General features: G+C 38.3%; 1 protein-coding gene across 1 annotated transcript; it reads left to right on the top strand.

Annotated features, from left to right (window-relative positions):
* The first annotated feature begins 11,712 nt into the window (after positions 1-11,712).
* Positions 11,713-15,094, top strand: LOC128506351 (macrophage mannose receptor 1-like). The gene is made up of 4 exons (XM_053476770.1): positions 11,713-11,752; positions 11,912-12,295; positions 12,543-12,878; positions 14,733-15,094. Exons 1-4 carry the CDS (start codon positions 11,713-11,715, stop codon positions 15,092-15,094), a joined length of 1,122 nt encoding a protein of 373 aa, XP_053332745.1.
* Positions 15,095-15,855: the final 761 nt, after the last annotated feature.

The raw sequence follows: 15,855 nt of genomic DNA, 5'->3' as shown, positions 1-15,855 counted from the left end.
TAAACACTAGCTAAAAGTGGGACAGTGCTCTGCCCATTAATTCATGCTACTACTACCAAGCAAATTGGAAGTTTGTTTAATAATTATATATATAAATAATTTACTGTTTTTGTATTTTATTTTACATTTTTATTTCATTTACATGGTTAATTTAGTCGGTCAACTTGTGGACTGTTGTACTTTTACTTATAGTAACGTTAAATCAACGTGTCAAATTGCTACCAGTGTTAGGGATTATATACTGATAACGTTAAAAACGTGTCATAAAGTGTTACCAGTACAGTGGTTAATCAATCGGACTGTAGGTCCTACCGTCGCCGCGCTCGGCGGTACCGTTTGGCTTTGTGCGTTTGCTGGCTTTTACCGTTGAGTGGCGCTATATAACTACAGGCTGACGCCTCATGCCTTAGTTCATTCTCTGCTGGATTAATGAGACACGGAGTTTTAGAACTGCACGTAGTAGCGGATAAAATTAAGTAAAACATTGTAGTTAAACAAATTTATAATCACAGAACTAAAATGACGATACAAATGTAGAATTTAAATTAAATTAAATCTTATTAGGATCAAATTTAAACAAAATAAATGTTAACACAGTGAGCCTTTAAATTTTATCACGTGTAATTAGAAAAGACACGTGTAGGGTTTTGTGTCGTCTTATATCTTGTGTTCTTTAAATTTATAGTAGATTTATTAACTAAAATAAATGACCATAAAAATTATAACATTGTCAGGACGTTCTACTGCGTCAGCTGATGTTGGTCATTCAGCCCCGCTTGTGTTTGTGCGTTATTATAAGAATGAAATGCAGTAGACTGTTATGATCTGTAACGGATTCGACCCATGTTGCACGGGCGGCACCATAAAGCACGGACACGAGGCGAGGTCTTACGGGAAAAGGGTAATTTATTTAGGCAAAATGGGGAAGAAAAGTGTGTGAGAATGGAAAGAATGGGATAAAGGTTGTGCATGTGCAGTTCCGGGGGCTGTGCCACACTGGCATGCGGGCACACAGCTGATGCTAAGTGTTGGTGCGAGTGGCAGAACTGAGCACGCGGAAGCAGCGCTCCTGCACGCTCCCTCGTGACGGCGCTTCTCCCGCTGTCGATGGCCGGCGCGAGTTCTCGCTGACGCAAAAACCTAACCACAGTTTTCCTCTTCGGCAGCGGGGCTGCGAGGGCGGGCACGGTTCGGGAGTGAAGATGCCGCGGGAGCTCGCGCAGCTCTTTCTCGCGCTGTCCTCAGCGCGGAGATCAAAGGGCGGAATTCTAATGTCCTTGTTTAAAGTCCCTGAGGGCGTGTCACATCTCCCCACTGACATGCTTCTTTCATATTCTCCATTACATCACGTACTTCCCAGACCTCAGACAAACCTCCGCGCCTTGCTTTTATAATGCGGAGCAAGCCCGAGATCATATTAACGTTAATTATCGCCAGCCGGCACAAATAGGCGGCTCCCGTCCCTTTGCTGCCTATTCAGGGAGCCTACGGAGTGAGGGAGTAGTTATAGTAGATTTGGGCGTACACCCATCACACGCGCACGCCGTGGCAGATCATCATAATTGTCCTAAACTTGTATTTCATAAGGTTTTCCGAGCGGTGGTACAGCGCAACGGGGGTCATTATTTACTATTAAACATTAAACGAATTTACAAAACTTAATGCGTACGATTAAGCGCTGATTCTACGTAGGAAAGTAAAGAAGAGGATCCTGATGCTCAACATTCCGGAGACCAAACCCCATTTAAATTAAATTAACAAATATTGCATGTAAATAACAATAGCCCACGTTTAAAACAGCATTTTATTTAGATTATAAAAAAATAATCCTGCATCTGTTTTAGGTGTTCCAGCTGCCACTGTTCTAGAATTTAAATTAAATCAAATCTTATTAGGATCAAATTTAAGCACAATAAATGTTAACACAGTAAGCCTTTTGATTCTATCACTTGTAATTAGAAAAAAAGCGTGTATGGATTTGTGTCATCTTATTTCTTGTGTTCTTTAAATTTATAGTAGATTTATTAACTGAAATAAATTACCATAAAATTAAAACAGTGTTAGGACGTTCTACTGCGTCAGCTGATGCCGGTCATTCCGCCCCGCTTGTGTTTTTGCGTTATTATAAGAATGAAATGCAGTAGACTGTTATGATTTGTAACAGGTTCGACCCATGTTACTCAAACAACTCAGTTCAGGTGTAAGTAAATGTCTGTGCTGTTTGGGGGAGGGATGTGCTAATGATTTGGTCGGCTCTGTGTGTGTGTGTGTGAGAGAGAGGGGGGTGTCGCGGTGGTTGATTATTCAGTGAAACAAAGGCTCAGCTGAAAAATGTTAGGCACATCAGTCACTTAACCCCCAATAAAAGGTATTTGAGTGTTATGATAGTTGTAATATAACAGATGCGCACTGAATACTAAACCAGGCACGGAGATTAATGAACCAAGATAGCCCCCATACCCGTTTAAAAAATAAATAAATAAATAAATACCAAATAATATTATTGCGTATAGACTGATTAAAAACAATGCAATTTATGCTATCATAAGGAAAATAACAAGTTCTTCCATTCCAATGATTAAAAAAGGTAACAATGTCAACTTTAGAATCTAGAATCCAGGAGATTAAAATTACACAAATTGAAATCACTGAAAGTCTCCAGAAGAGCCTCAGATTCAAGTGGTTTTTAAAGTGTGGAGAGGTCCATTACAGTTTCTCTGAATGTATAGGTGAGAACAGCCGATTCACACCTGGGGAGGGTGAATAATTTGTATTTGAATGTTGTCTGGCATTGTAAAGCACTATAGTGACACTAAAAGAACAACCCAGGATTAATAGGAATTCTTATAGCCTACTGCATAAACATTATTTAGCACAAAAAAATTCCTCGCGCTCGGGAAAATTATGCGTGCGGTTGAGCGCTGGTTAGACTATAGGAAATTAAATCGGAGGGTTTTTATTTAGACTATTAAAAAATTAACCTGCGTCTATTTTTAGGCGTGCCAGCTGCCACTTTTTAGTTAGAAGTTTTCAATACAAAGCTTATAATGCCCACATGACATGAAGGAATAAGGCACGGCTGGTGATGATTGGGGTTTGTTGGGTTACAGTGGATTTTACTACGCGGTGTGAGTGCAATGGCCATCCGTCTGCTCGCGCTGACTCTGCTCTCCGCGGATGGCCCCCTCCCACCTCTCGCTCCTTTGAAGTCACCGGGGCGCGTTCCATTTGCCCTGCTTGCATGCCGCACTTCCGCGTTGTTGCACGCGCGCTGCATACACAGCGCGTAGTAAAATCCACTGTAGCCCAACAAACCCCGAGTATTTTATAGCGCGGGGTGCAAGCCCAGGCAACGATAGCAACGATAGCTCACCAGTCAAGTGTAATTCTGCGGTCCCGCTGCTTCGCATGTCTGAAGGGGAGGCCGCCTAACTAGTGAGCGAGGAGCGATATTGATTTGGGCGCACGCCGTGACAGGCTGAAAAAACTGTGTCAGATTAATGTGCAAAAACTATATAATAAAACTATATAAGACTGCATGCCTTTATAAGACTTAACTTTTATTTAAGCGCACTCACAATAACGAAAAAACGTTGTGATTTTGTAAGTGTTGTGATTTTGTAAGTGTTGTAAGCTGCGCTGCTCTGTATTGTTTTTGGTGAACTTGAGCGCGTCAGAAAATGAACGCAAACGTTTTTTTTAAAGTCTGCTTGCTGTTTTCCCGACGTGTTCATAATCATTAGTCTACTTCTGCCGGTGCGCTCTGGAAAACTTAATGCATGCGGCTGAGCGCTGATTAAAACTATGGAGTAAATTAAAAAGGAGAATCACGATTCTGAAGTCCTGAACCCAAACCTCATTTAAATTAAATTAACAAATACTATAAGTAAAAAAAAACAATAGCCCACGTTTAGAAACCGTTTATAAATTCTTTCCGACATGAGTTGGCCCGGTGTTATGCGCAGAGCGCCGGGAGATTTCCTGAAGCTCAGAAATCACTGGGCATTTTTTCTAAATAGCCGCTATCTTTAACAACTGATGGAGGTTTTGAGCTGTATACACACGCATTCCTGCCTAAACAACTCTTAAAACTACACCTGTGACACAATAACAGTAATATTTCAAACATTCTGCAGGCTGATATTTGGAGAAAGGAAAGAATAATGAATAAACCAGTTGTTGGGTCAAAATAACCCAACCAGGTGTTCATTTGTAAACTACATCTCATATGAGCCAACATGAGCAACCCAACAATGTGTTTAAAGTACCTGAAATAATCCAGAACTTAAATAACAATAAACAGATACAGAGATACGCTGTATAACGGTCACTGTTGTATTTACGGCAACGAGCGAAAATGTCACTTTGCGCCACCTGGCGGCCATTTTACGAATGACTTTGAAATGCAACTAATTTATTTTGGCCGCTGACGTTTTCACGCGGCGGTGAGCGCGACGGTAATAACCATTCCGATTGATCAACTACTGTATGTCAGGAACATGTGCGAATGCCCCGTTTCATACGAGGGAATATAGTTTTAGTGATATTACATTACTTACACGTTAGCAAGTCCAGAAGGTTTTAGACATAACTATAAGTACACTACAAACATCACGCACTCTACAGTTAATATACATTCAAATTATACATTGTGTGACTGTGACCATACCTAACTGCCATCTCTCCTCTTCTTCTCTTTCTCCCCCTCTTTCTCTTTCCTCTCTCCCCCTGTCTCCACCTTTCACTCTTTCTCTCTCTCTGTTGAGCTACACATGTCGTTCCCGAGCTGCCAGTGATCCAGACTCCCTCTGCCCTCCGGACCTGTCTGACCCATCCTGGTGTCCCACTTCTGGCTAAAGATCTCGTCACATGAATGCCCCGTGTGTCTCTCTGGGATGTGTCTGGTGTCTGGGGATGATTCTCTCTACCTAGAAGATGGTTTTGGCCTTGGCTTGTGTTGGCAACTGTTTCTCTGGGGACTTGACAGTTCGATAGTTCAGGACTGGAATTTCCTACAAGTCTACCTAAGTCTTCAATAACTACCTGTACTCCATATTAACGTCAATTTACATCAGCTATTATAGCTGAACTGCCTGCCACCTAACACACTGTATAAATGCAGATCGATTCCTGCTCTCTGTTTCACCCAAATGAGGGTGGGTTCCCTGTTGAGTCTGGTTCCTCTCAAGGTTTCTTCCTATTACCATCTCAGGGAGTTTTTCCTTGCCACAGTCGCCCTCGGCTTGCTCACCATGGACAAAATGACCATTTTGATTCATATACATTCACATTTCATACAACCTTAAATAACTCTTTTGATTGTGTAAAGCTGCTTTGCGGCAATGACAATTGCTAAAAGCGCTATGCAAATAAAATTGAATTGAATTGAATTGAACTCACTCCAAACTGGCTTGTTTTTTTGTTTTAGTCACTTTCCTTTTAATTTTTCACCGTACTTAAATATAATTAATTTCATGTTATTCGGCACAGCCGACTTAGCGTAGAAACTCCGGTGTTTTTAAAAATAACTGCGTTAGTTCGCTAATGCTACTGTGGGTAATATAGGTGTTTTTAGCTACAGTAGCAAACACGGACACAAAACTCAATCTACAAAGTAGTTGTTCCTGACATAAATCATAAATTTGCTCATGGAAGAGATACATTTACCATAGAAATAGACGAGTTTGTTTTCTTACCTGTTGTTTTCTTTGAAAAACTAAGGCCGCCAGCAGAACGTGATTCAGTCCGCGATAATACTACGTCATGAGGTCACGTGGACACGGCAAACTTTTGGTTTGAAGTAGAAATGTCCTTTGAGTGAACAAATTACATTTAAGTTTTAACCAGGGGCTGCGATGTTTGCTTTTAAGCAACATAAAAATATCAGTTTCGTATAGGAAATCAAAAATTTCCATTAGATCAATGTAGAAGCATACTTTGTATCAATGACACAGCAGTTTCACTTTTATTAGTGTAAGGATATTACAAAATTAAAAAGTATAGTGTACGAAATGCAGACTGGATAGGCCAGTCTAAGGATAGGGATTATGTAAGAACACAATGTAAGAAGGAATTAATTAATTATTATGTAAAAGGAACAAAAGAAAGGCAAGACAAGTTAACCAGAACCATGGGCAGCATCGAAACATGTTTGTTAAGGGTTTCTTTCGATCTATCAGGTTCTATCAGACGTCAGCATACAAAACTCCTCCGTCTATAAATACAAACTCGTGGCCCATTAAGCCCAAATTAGCTTTGTCTTGTAAATGCCTGATTAAACATATTGAAACAGTGGCCTTCACTGTCTTCACAGTCACTCTAACCTCTATAACATAGATTAGATGGCTTCTCCCTATTAAAGACACTTATAAAAATAAACAAGTTTTGCTTGTAAGCTTAAAAGATTTGTTGGCTTTATTTTTAATTCTTTAAATTGCGTTCCGTGTAACCCACCAAGGTATGCGAATTAAACCAGCGGTTAACTTTGTAAAAAAGAGAAAGACAAGCTATTTTATGACACCTAGTCAATGTCTGTATACAATCAACGACATCATTACTATACTATTACTCACAAGGGCAGAATGGAGTAATTGAACAAACAGGCTGAGGCAGCTTCTACAGAGCAGGACCTCTGTGACTTCAAGTATCTTTTCTGCAAGGCAAGGCAAGGCAAGGCAAGTTTATTTGTATAGCACATTTCATACACAATGGTAATTCAAAGTGCTTTACATAGAAGAAGAAAAAAAAACATGAAATGAAATAAAAGATAATAGCAATAAGACATTTTAACAAAAACTTTTAAATTTCATTTAAAATAAAAATAAATGCAGTTTGCAACAAAACTTTAAACTAATTAAAATTTTATAAAAATAAAAATAAAAGGCTGGGTAAAACTAATAAAAACATAATTTCAAATAAAAATAAAACAGTTTAAGAAATTAGATAAACATAAGATAGTACAGTCAGTTCGGACGTAGCACAGTGCTCATTGAATAAATGCACAGCTGAACAGATGAGTTTTGAGTCTAGATTTAAATGTGACTAATGTTTTAGCACATCTGATCTCTTCTGGAAGCTGGTTTCAACTGCGGGCAGCATAATGGCTAAAGGCGGACTCCCCTTGTTTTGTGTGAACCCTTGGTATTTTTAACTGACACGAACCTAACGATCTGAGTGGTCTGTTAGGGTTATATTCAGTGAGCATATCTGTAATGTATTTAGGTCCTAGGCCATTAAGTGATTTATAAACAAGTAAAAGTACTTTAAAATCTATCCTAAATGTTACAGGAAGCCAGTGTAAGGACCTGAGGACTGGTGTGATGTGATCAGATTTTCTGGTTCTAGTCAGAATCCTGGCAGCAGCATTCTGGATGAGCTGCAGCTGTCTAATGGTCTTCTTGGGAAGGCCGGTGAGGAGACCATTACAATAATCCACCCTGCTGGTGATAAAGGCATGGACTAGTTTCTCCAAGTCTTGATTTGAGACAAAACATCTAATTCTTGCAATGTTTTTGAGATGATAGTATGCTGATTTAGTTACAGCTTTGACATGACTACTGAAACTAAGGTCTATCTCCAGAATCACCCCAAGACTCTTGACTTGATTTTTAGTTATCTGACCCCTAGAGTGAAGGTATGCATTCACCTTCAGAGCTTCATCTTTGTTTCCAAATGCAATGACTTCAGTTTTCTCCTTGTTTAATTGAAGGAAATTCTGGCACATCCAACTGTTAATTTCATCAATGCATTTGCAGAGGGAGTCTATGGGGCTAAAATCATTTGGAGATAAGGCTAGGTAAAGCTGGGTATCATCAGCATAGCTGTGATAGGCAATTTGGTTCTTTCTCATTATCTGACTTAGAGGGAGCATATATAGGCTAAACAGGAGCGGTGCAAGAATTGAGCCTTGTGGGACTCCGCATGTCATGGACGTCCACTTGGACTTGTGCTCTCCTATACTCACATAATAACCTCTCCCTTCTAAGTATGACCTGAACCATTTGAGTACCATGCCAGAAAGCCTGACCCAGTTTGCCAGTCTTTCTATTAGTATGTTATGATCAACAGTGTCAAACGCAGCGCTAAGATCTAGCAGTACCAACACTGATATTTTGCCGGAATCAGAATTTAAACGAATATCATTTATTATCTTTAGGAGCGCTGTCTCTGTACTGTGATGCGCTCGGAAACCAGATTGAAAACTGTCTAGGTATTCATTTGAGTTTAAATGGTTGTTCACCTGATGAAAGACAACCTTTTCAATAATCTTACCTATAAAAGGAAGATTTGATATTGGTCTGTAGTTATTTAATACGGAGTTATCAATATTATTCTTTTTTAAAAGTGGCTTAACAACTGCGGTTTTCAGAGAGTTTGGAAAAGTCCCAGAGAGAAGTGAAGTGTTCACCACTTCTAATAAATCTGTTTCCAAACAGTTTAACACACTTTTTAGAAAAGATGTAGGAAGTGTGTCAAGGTCGCAGGTTGACGATTTGAGGTGCTGCACTGTTTCTTTCAAGATTTTGCTATCAATTGCTTGAAAGACAGACATAGTAACTGTTTTGTGAGGTTGTGTTTGAGTTTTTCTGATCTCTGTACAACTTGTTGTGTTAATAGCCCTCCTAATATTACTGATTTTCTCAGAGAAAAAGAAAGCAAACTCATTGCATTTGCTGTCAGAGAGCATTTCAATAGGAATCTGACTTGGTGGGTTTGTCAGTCTCTCAACAGTAGCAAAAAGAGTGCGTGTGTTGTTTATGTTGCTGTTTATAATGTTTGAAAACTGCAGAACAAAACTATCTGGCCCTGGTTTCATTTTAACATAACAACATTACAAAAAGTCCTATACAGGAGCACACTGCCTTGGATAGTTAATATAAAATGCCTTGAAACACACATCAACCGCCCCAAGTAGTGTGCATTGCTCCAGAGCCTGTCCCACCAGAATGACGAATGCCTGAGAGCAGCGCTGGTCATTATCTCCCAACGCAGGATGTAGGGTACGGCCTTGACACTTCAGCCTGCTGGAGGTATTCCACCATGTTGGTTTCAACCTTAGAAAGAAAAAAAAAATAAGAAAGTAAAGATTTTGTTGAATGATCATGTCATTGAAAAAACATAGAGACAGCTACCACCAAAAATAAAATAAGCAAAATAAGCATGGCTTTTAGGATAAAACTCCTTAATATTGTTATATTTTTTAAGTCAGACTATTCAATGTGGTTGCTAATGCTAGCAACCTAACTAAATGCCTGAGTCATGCTAGCACTACAGTTAACAGTTTAGCATTCATTCATCACTTCACCATCTTCATCACCCTGCAAACATTCTACAGAGAAAGATAAAAAGCTCAGACATCTTATCTTCATACACAGATGGGGTTTCCTTCATACACAGATGGGGTTCTTTGGCTAACTAGCAGCTATTGTCAGCTAAATTATCTTACCTCAGACCAGCCTGAAAGTTTGAGTGTACAGTTACCTTAACACGGTAACAGTAATAAATCTTACATATGGTAATAATTTTTCAGTCATATGTGACCTAGGTGAGTGACCATGTGGATACAGACCTTGTATTTAACGTCATTTCCCCTTAAATGCCGGAGGAGGATGAACCGTCATTAGCGGTGTGGGAGCTGAAGAGAGACACGAAGCTGACAGCCGCTGAATCCACCGGGGAACTTTGGGGGAGGGGCCAAGCAAACTTCAACCCAGCAGCTGGGTTACACAAAAACTACCTTACTCTCTTTAAATAACCCAGAAAAATGACCCAACAGAGGCAACCCAGCGCTTGGGTAGAAAAAACAACCCAGAGAGAGAGAGAGAGAGAGAGAGAGAGAGAGAGAAAGAAAGTGAGTGATAGAGATCCCCTCTATGACCCTAAAAGACTAAAATATAAAGATGTGTGCATTTTGTGACATGTGTTATGTTATACATAGTGTGTTATAAATGTATTATTACATGTGAAATATAATATACTGGCATATGGAGATGGGAAGTTCCTAAACTATTGTCTAAGATCTTGTATTTTAGAAATTATTTCAATTGGATATATTTTATTTCAGTTTTTTGTTGGTGAACCCTCATTAATGTAGAGGAATGCAACATTTACAAGACAAATGACCTCTTGGTCCCGAAGTGTGACTTTTTATAGTGTTACTGTTTGTCGCTATACATGTGAAATGTGAAATTTACATAAAGGCATGCTTATTTATTTATTTATTTTTTAGTAGAGTTGTCTTTCTGTAAACATCCAATAATTTTACTCGTATGACTGTAATATACAGTATTTAAATAAACTTTACATAAAATCCCCACAAAACATCCTTATACTGTAAGCTTCCTGATTTCTGGCTCAGTTGCTATAACTGTCACTCATCTAGAGATGAGAGAAAGAAGGATATTTGTCATTGGGTCCCCAGTTCATCACGTCTCATGCAAAGTGGTTGATGCTTCCTGTTCAACGACACCGTCAGCTCAATGCTACTGCTGATTATTAAGTAAACAAGTAAAAAATAAGGAAAACAAAAGGGGGCGAGGAGTTAAAAAAGAGGACAGGGATATAACTGAACTTGTCCAGTTCAGGAACAGAAGGTGAAAAAGGAAGAAGAACAGAGGGACTGGAGGATTTATAATATTCATTGCTCCAGTCCATGAAGAACGTTACAGGTGTGGATAAAGAATTTGTTTATATACTTGAGTAAAACTTTTAATACTTTTTAAACAAATAATTATAAAAGTGCTTTATTACACATATATTTAGCAGTAATGCACAGTCTACTGTAATAACCAGAGTAAGAGATTGTTTGAAATATTTTGTTTGTTTCAGCTTCTTTTAGTTGGCTTTCTTTTCTTTAAAAGTAAGAGATTATGTATGGTGTGTTGTACTGTATGTACTGTACCAGACCTAGATGTATTTCCGAAAACTTGAAACATGTTTAACATAAATTTAGCTACTCCTCACTAAACTCAAAAGACTAGACATTATAATTTCTATACAGAAAATAGTATACTGATCATAAATAGAAATCATGTCTAGTGGTAAAACACGTTTTTTCTGAAATTTCTGTCTATTCTATCATTTTCCCCTTTGTGATCGCTGTGTAAGCATGATTCCTGAACATTTATTTGCTTGACTACATTAAGTGTTTTTTTTTTGTTTTTTTTCAGTAACATAAAAAGCTCAACAGAGATTTGTTTAAAGGGAAAACACATTATTTCTACCATTTAGGAGATTCAGCTTGACGTGAAAAAAAAAGAATAAATATAATGTTATGGTGTGTCAGAAGGAAGGGGTCAGAGCTCTTCTGGGAAAGAACGTTTATATTACTAGACACTGTACTAATTCTATTAAACTCATGATGATGTAATCATTTAAACCCCACCCCTGTTTGGCATCATGTTGCTTTTTGACTCATTTCCACAAAAGATAATTTTTTTATGCCTCTTTACATGCAATTACAAACACCATTACATTGTCTCTACCTGTACACAAGATGAAAAAAAAAAAACAAGATTATGTCTAATGTAAAAAAAAAAACAGTAGGATTTTTTTTTTTATGAAGGCACAAGCAATTCAGCAGAAATTAAGCAATATTTATTATTTTTATAAGTAAAAAATACAAACCCAAATTATTTGTTAATTGAAAATATAATAAAAACACATAAAGATCTTAAAGTATCAATTTAATGAAGCATGTGTTTATTTACAGGAATGAGGAGTAAATGGGTTTTGGTTATTCTGTTTTTCTCAGGTCAGTGTTGTGTGCACTATAATCTGAGTGTTAATGTGTTAGTAATTAATTTTATATGTGTGTAATAATTATGATTATATTTGTTTATTTATGAGATACAGCATCATTTTTCTAACATGATGAATAATAGTATTATAATACTGTATTTTCACACTGCAGCATGTGGTACAGAGACATATATTCCTCATCGCTATCACTTTGTGAATAAGAATAAAACCTGGAGTGAAGCTCAGACTTACTGCAGACAGACATACACTGATCTCGCCTCCATCAACAACATGGAAGAGATGATGAAGCTGAATAACACACTGAAGATGGAAACTGTAAACCAAGCTTGGATCGGTCTACAGAGAGGAGACACTGGGAGATGGCAGTGGTCTCTGCCTAACCAAACTTTCTACAGAGATGGAGACACTTACAGACACTGGGGTAGTGGTCAACCAGACAATGAAGGAGGAATTGAGTGTTGTGTTGACATGGCTAATGATGGAAAATGGAACGATGATGTTTGTGGGAAGTTAAAACCTTTTTTCTGTTATGATGGTAAGTAAATGTTAAGCAAAATGCTAAAACACACAAAGGCTTTAGATTTATTAAAATAGTCGGATGATTTGCATGTATGATTTTTCTTTCTTAATTTGTTTTGTCACTCAGTTGATTGCAAAAATGGCAAGACTATTTAGGCATGAATAATTTGTTAATTATATGAATTATTCTTTTTTTATATTAAAAAAAACCCTACGATAGATATTTTAATTAATAAAATAATTTTTTTGTTGTTAAATGAAAGCAAACAACAGAAACTACACATTTATTAATGATCCGAAGACCTGGTATGATGCTCAGACTTACTGCAGAGCTAACCACACCGACCTGGTCACTGTGAAGAACGAAAGTGAGAATCAGGAGATCAACAGTTTGAGGCAGAATTTATTTAATGATTATGTTTGGATTGGTCTCTTTAATAATTCCTGGAAATGGTCGGATCAGAGTAATTCCTCATTCAGATACTGGAGCTCTAACAAACTCAGTGGTGGTTTGAACTGTACTGCAGTCAATGCATCTAATCAACTCTACTGGAGCACTGTGGACTGCACAGAAAAACTCCCATTCATCTGCAATGAGAGTGAGTTACACTACACTTATTCACCATGTACAGAGGGTTAAAAAATATTTAGTCAGCCACCGCAAGTTCTCCTACTTAAAAAGATAAGAGAGGCCTGTAATTTTTATTATAGGTATACCCTTAACTATGAGAGACAAAATAAGGAAAATAAAATCAGAAAATGACATTGTAGGATTTTTAAAGAATTTATTTGCAAATTATGATGGAAAATAAGTATTTTGTCACCTAAAAAGAAGCTAGATTTCTGGCTCTCACAGACCTGTAACTTTTTCTTTAAGAGACTCCTCTGTCCTCCACTAGGTGTTGGACTGTGGGCTTAAAGGTGTGGCATAAACGCACAGGGTACGGGGCTTATGCTTCTTTTAATAATGAAGTAAAACAAAAAAAGCAAACATAAACAAAAGTAGTTTGGTTTACTGGTGAAGCCATTTTTAAACAAAACATTCACAAAATAATATCAAAACAGACAAGGGACTAAACATACTAGAAAACAAAACAGACTTTAAGCTATGCAGGCTAGAGGCTAACCATGCTAGAGGCTAACAATGCTAGAGGCTAAACCTACTTTCGGAGACACAAAGGCATGGAGACAAACTAACAACACATACTTAATCAATACAAATGTAAACGTAACTAAAATAGCTCCACAAACAAAATAAACATAACCAATGCTCGACCTAGTTTCGCAGAACAAAAAAAATATTTATAAGGAAACTAATAAGATACCTCAGTTCAGGTGAGCCCTCTCATCACCTGACCGAGGTGCATCCTGGGAAACTGAGTCTAAAAAACAAAAACTACACAATACAAGATTTCGGGTGCCCATCACCCTCTAGGGGTAATCTCTTACAGTTACCTGTATTAATGGCATGTGTTATCAGTTTAAAAGACACCTCCCCACAACGTCAAATAGTCACACTCCAAACTCCACTATGGACCAAACCAAAAAGCTGTCAAAGGACACCAGAAACAAAATTGTAGACCTGCACCAGGCTGGAAAGACAGAATCTGCAATTGATAAGCAGCTTGGTTGAATAAATCAACTGTGGGAGCAATTATTAGAAAATAGAAGAGATGCAAGACCACTGATAATCTCCCGCGATCTGGGCCTCCATGCAAGATCTCACCCAGGGATCACAAGAACTGTGAGCAAAAATCCCAGGACCACACTGGGGGACCTAGTGAATGACCTGCAGAGAGCTGGGACCAAAGTAACAAAGGCTACCATCAGTAACACACTGCGTTGCCAGGGACTTAAATCCTGCAGTGCCAGACGTGTCTCCCTGCGCATTTCAGGGTCCTGGAGTGGCCTAGCCAGTCTCCAGATCTCAACTCAGGGAGTTGAAAGTACGTGTTGCCCAGCGACAGCCTGAAAACATCACTGCTCTAGAGGAGATCTGCATGGAGGAATGGGCCAAAATACCAGCAACAGTGTGTGAAAACCTTGTGAAGACTTACAGAAAACGTTTGACCTCTGTCATTGCCAACAAAGGGTATTTAACCAAGTATTTAAATGACATTTTGTTGTTGAGCAAATAGTTATTTTCCACCATAATTTGCAAATGAATTCTTTAAAACCCCTACATTATGATTTTCTGGATTTTTTTTTCCTCATTTGGTCTTTTATAGTTGAGGTATATCTATAATGAAATTACAGGCCTCTCTCATCTTCTACGTGGGAAAACTTGTGTCTGAATAAATATTTTTTTGCCCCACTGTTTATTTAGTACCTACATTTAGCTGGAACCCTTTTAGCTATGTTTTGTGTTTTTATGTTTTTGAAGACTGTCCTTCTACATTGTTAAGATGTTGGAATACATTTGTCTGCTATAACATATTTTCATGTATTTCCAGAGAAGCTTGTATTGATTAATCAGAATCTGACCTGGAGAGAAGCTCTGAGATACTGCAGGAACAATCATTATGACCTGGTCTCAGTGCTCACTCAGGAGATGCAGTTCTGGGTGAAGGAAGTGGCTCGAAACGCCTCCACTGAACACGTGTGGCTCGGCCTGCGTCACACCTGCACTCTGGGCTTCTGGTACTGGGTGACTGGAGAGACGATCTGCTTCCAGGACTGGGCCCCGGGGAACGGGACAGGGTTTGAAGACTGCAGGGATGAGGAGAGAACCGGAGCGGTGCAGTCTGGAGGAGAGCAGCAGTGGATCAGCCTGCCTCAGAGCAACAAACTCAACTTCATCTGCTCTAACTATTAAGGTTTATCAGCATTTGTTTGTAATATCATAAAGTCTACCATCTATTGTATATTTTATCAAGATATTAATAATATAATACACAAGTTCATCCCTTACGGCTGAAGACATCTGTGACTTTCATCATTTGTGCAACATGTAGACCTTAAAAAATATATTCTGTTTAACCAAATCTAAGCCTTCTGTTACTTATGCAGAAGAAATTCACTATGTTTTGTTTAACAATATATGTTTTTATAGGAATCAAGGGGAATGCATATACTTGTATTAAACTTTGGTGTGTTTTTTTATTTTTATTTTACTCACTCACTCACTCATCTTCTATGCCACTTTATCCTGTATTCAGGGTCACGGAGACCTAAAGCCTATCCCAGGAAGCATAGGGCACAAGGAAGGGTACACCCTGCACAGGGTGCCAATCCATCACAGGGCACACACACACATACACACACTCACACGATCATTCACACACTATGGGCAATTTGGGACTGAGAATTAGCTTAACCTGCATGTCTTAGAACTGTGGGAGAAAACCGGAGTACCCGGAGGAAACCCACCAAGCACGGGACGAACATGCAAACTCCATGCACAAGTCTGGCTGGCAATCAAACCCGGACCCAGGTTTTTTAATATTTTACTTTATTTTTTTTATTAAAGTTTTTCCTATGGTACTGTATAAATTTTCATGTGAGCAAATAAAATCAGAAAGTCATAAAACAAGATTTTGTAACAAAAGGTTATGAATATATTTATGATTCAAGAAA

Source organism: Clarias gariepinus, chromosome 18, assembly GCF_024256425.1.
Source record: "Clarias gariepinus isolate MV-2021 ecotype Netherlands chromosome 18, CGAR_prim_01v2, whole genome shotgun sequence".
In the NCBI taxonomy this organism is placed as follows: Eukaryota; Metazoa; Chordata; class Actinopteri; order Siluriformes; family Clariidae; genus Clarias; species Clarias gariepinus.
The sequence above is the reverse complement of the archived record's forward strand: the minus strand, read 5'-3'. Positions and strand labels throughout refer to the sequence as shown.

Bases quoted from the DNA above. Each gene is read 5' to 3' on its own strand.
- LOC128506351 (XM_053476770.1), top strand. From the start codon at position 11,713: ATGAGGAGTAAATGGGTTTTGGTTATTCTGTTTTTCTCAG. The intron at 11,753-11,911 runs GTCAGTGTTGTG...TTCACACTGCAG, and splicing joins GGTTATTCTGTTTTTCTCAG to CATGTGGTACAGAGACATAT. The intron at 12,879-14,732 runs GTGAGTTACACT...ATGTATTTCCAG, and splicing joins CCCATTCATCTGCAATGAGA to AGAAGCTTGTATTGATTAAT.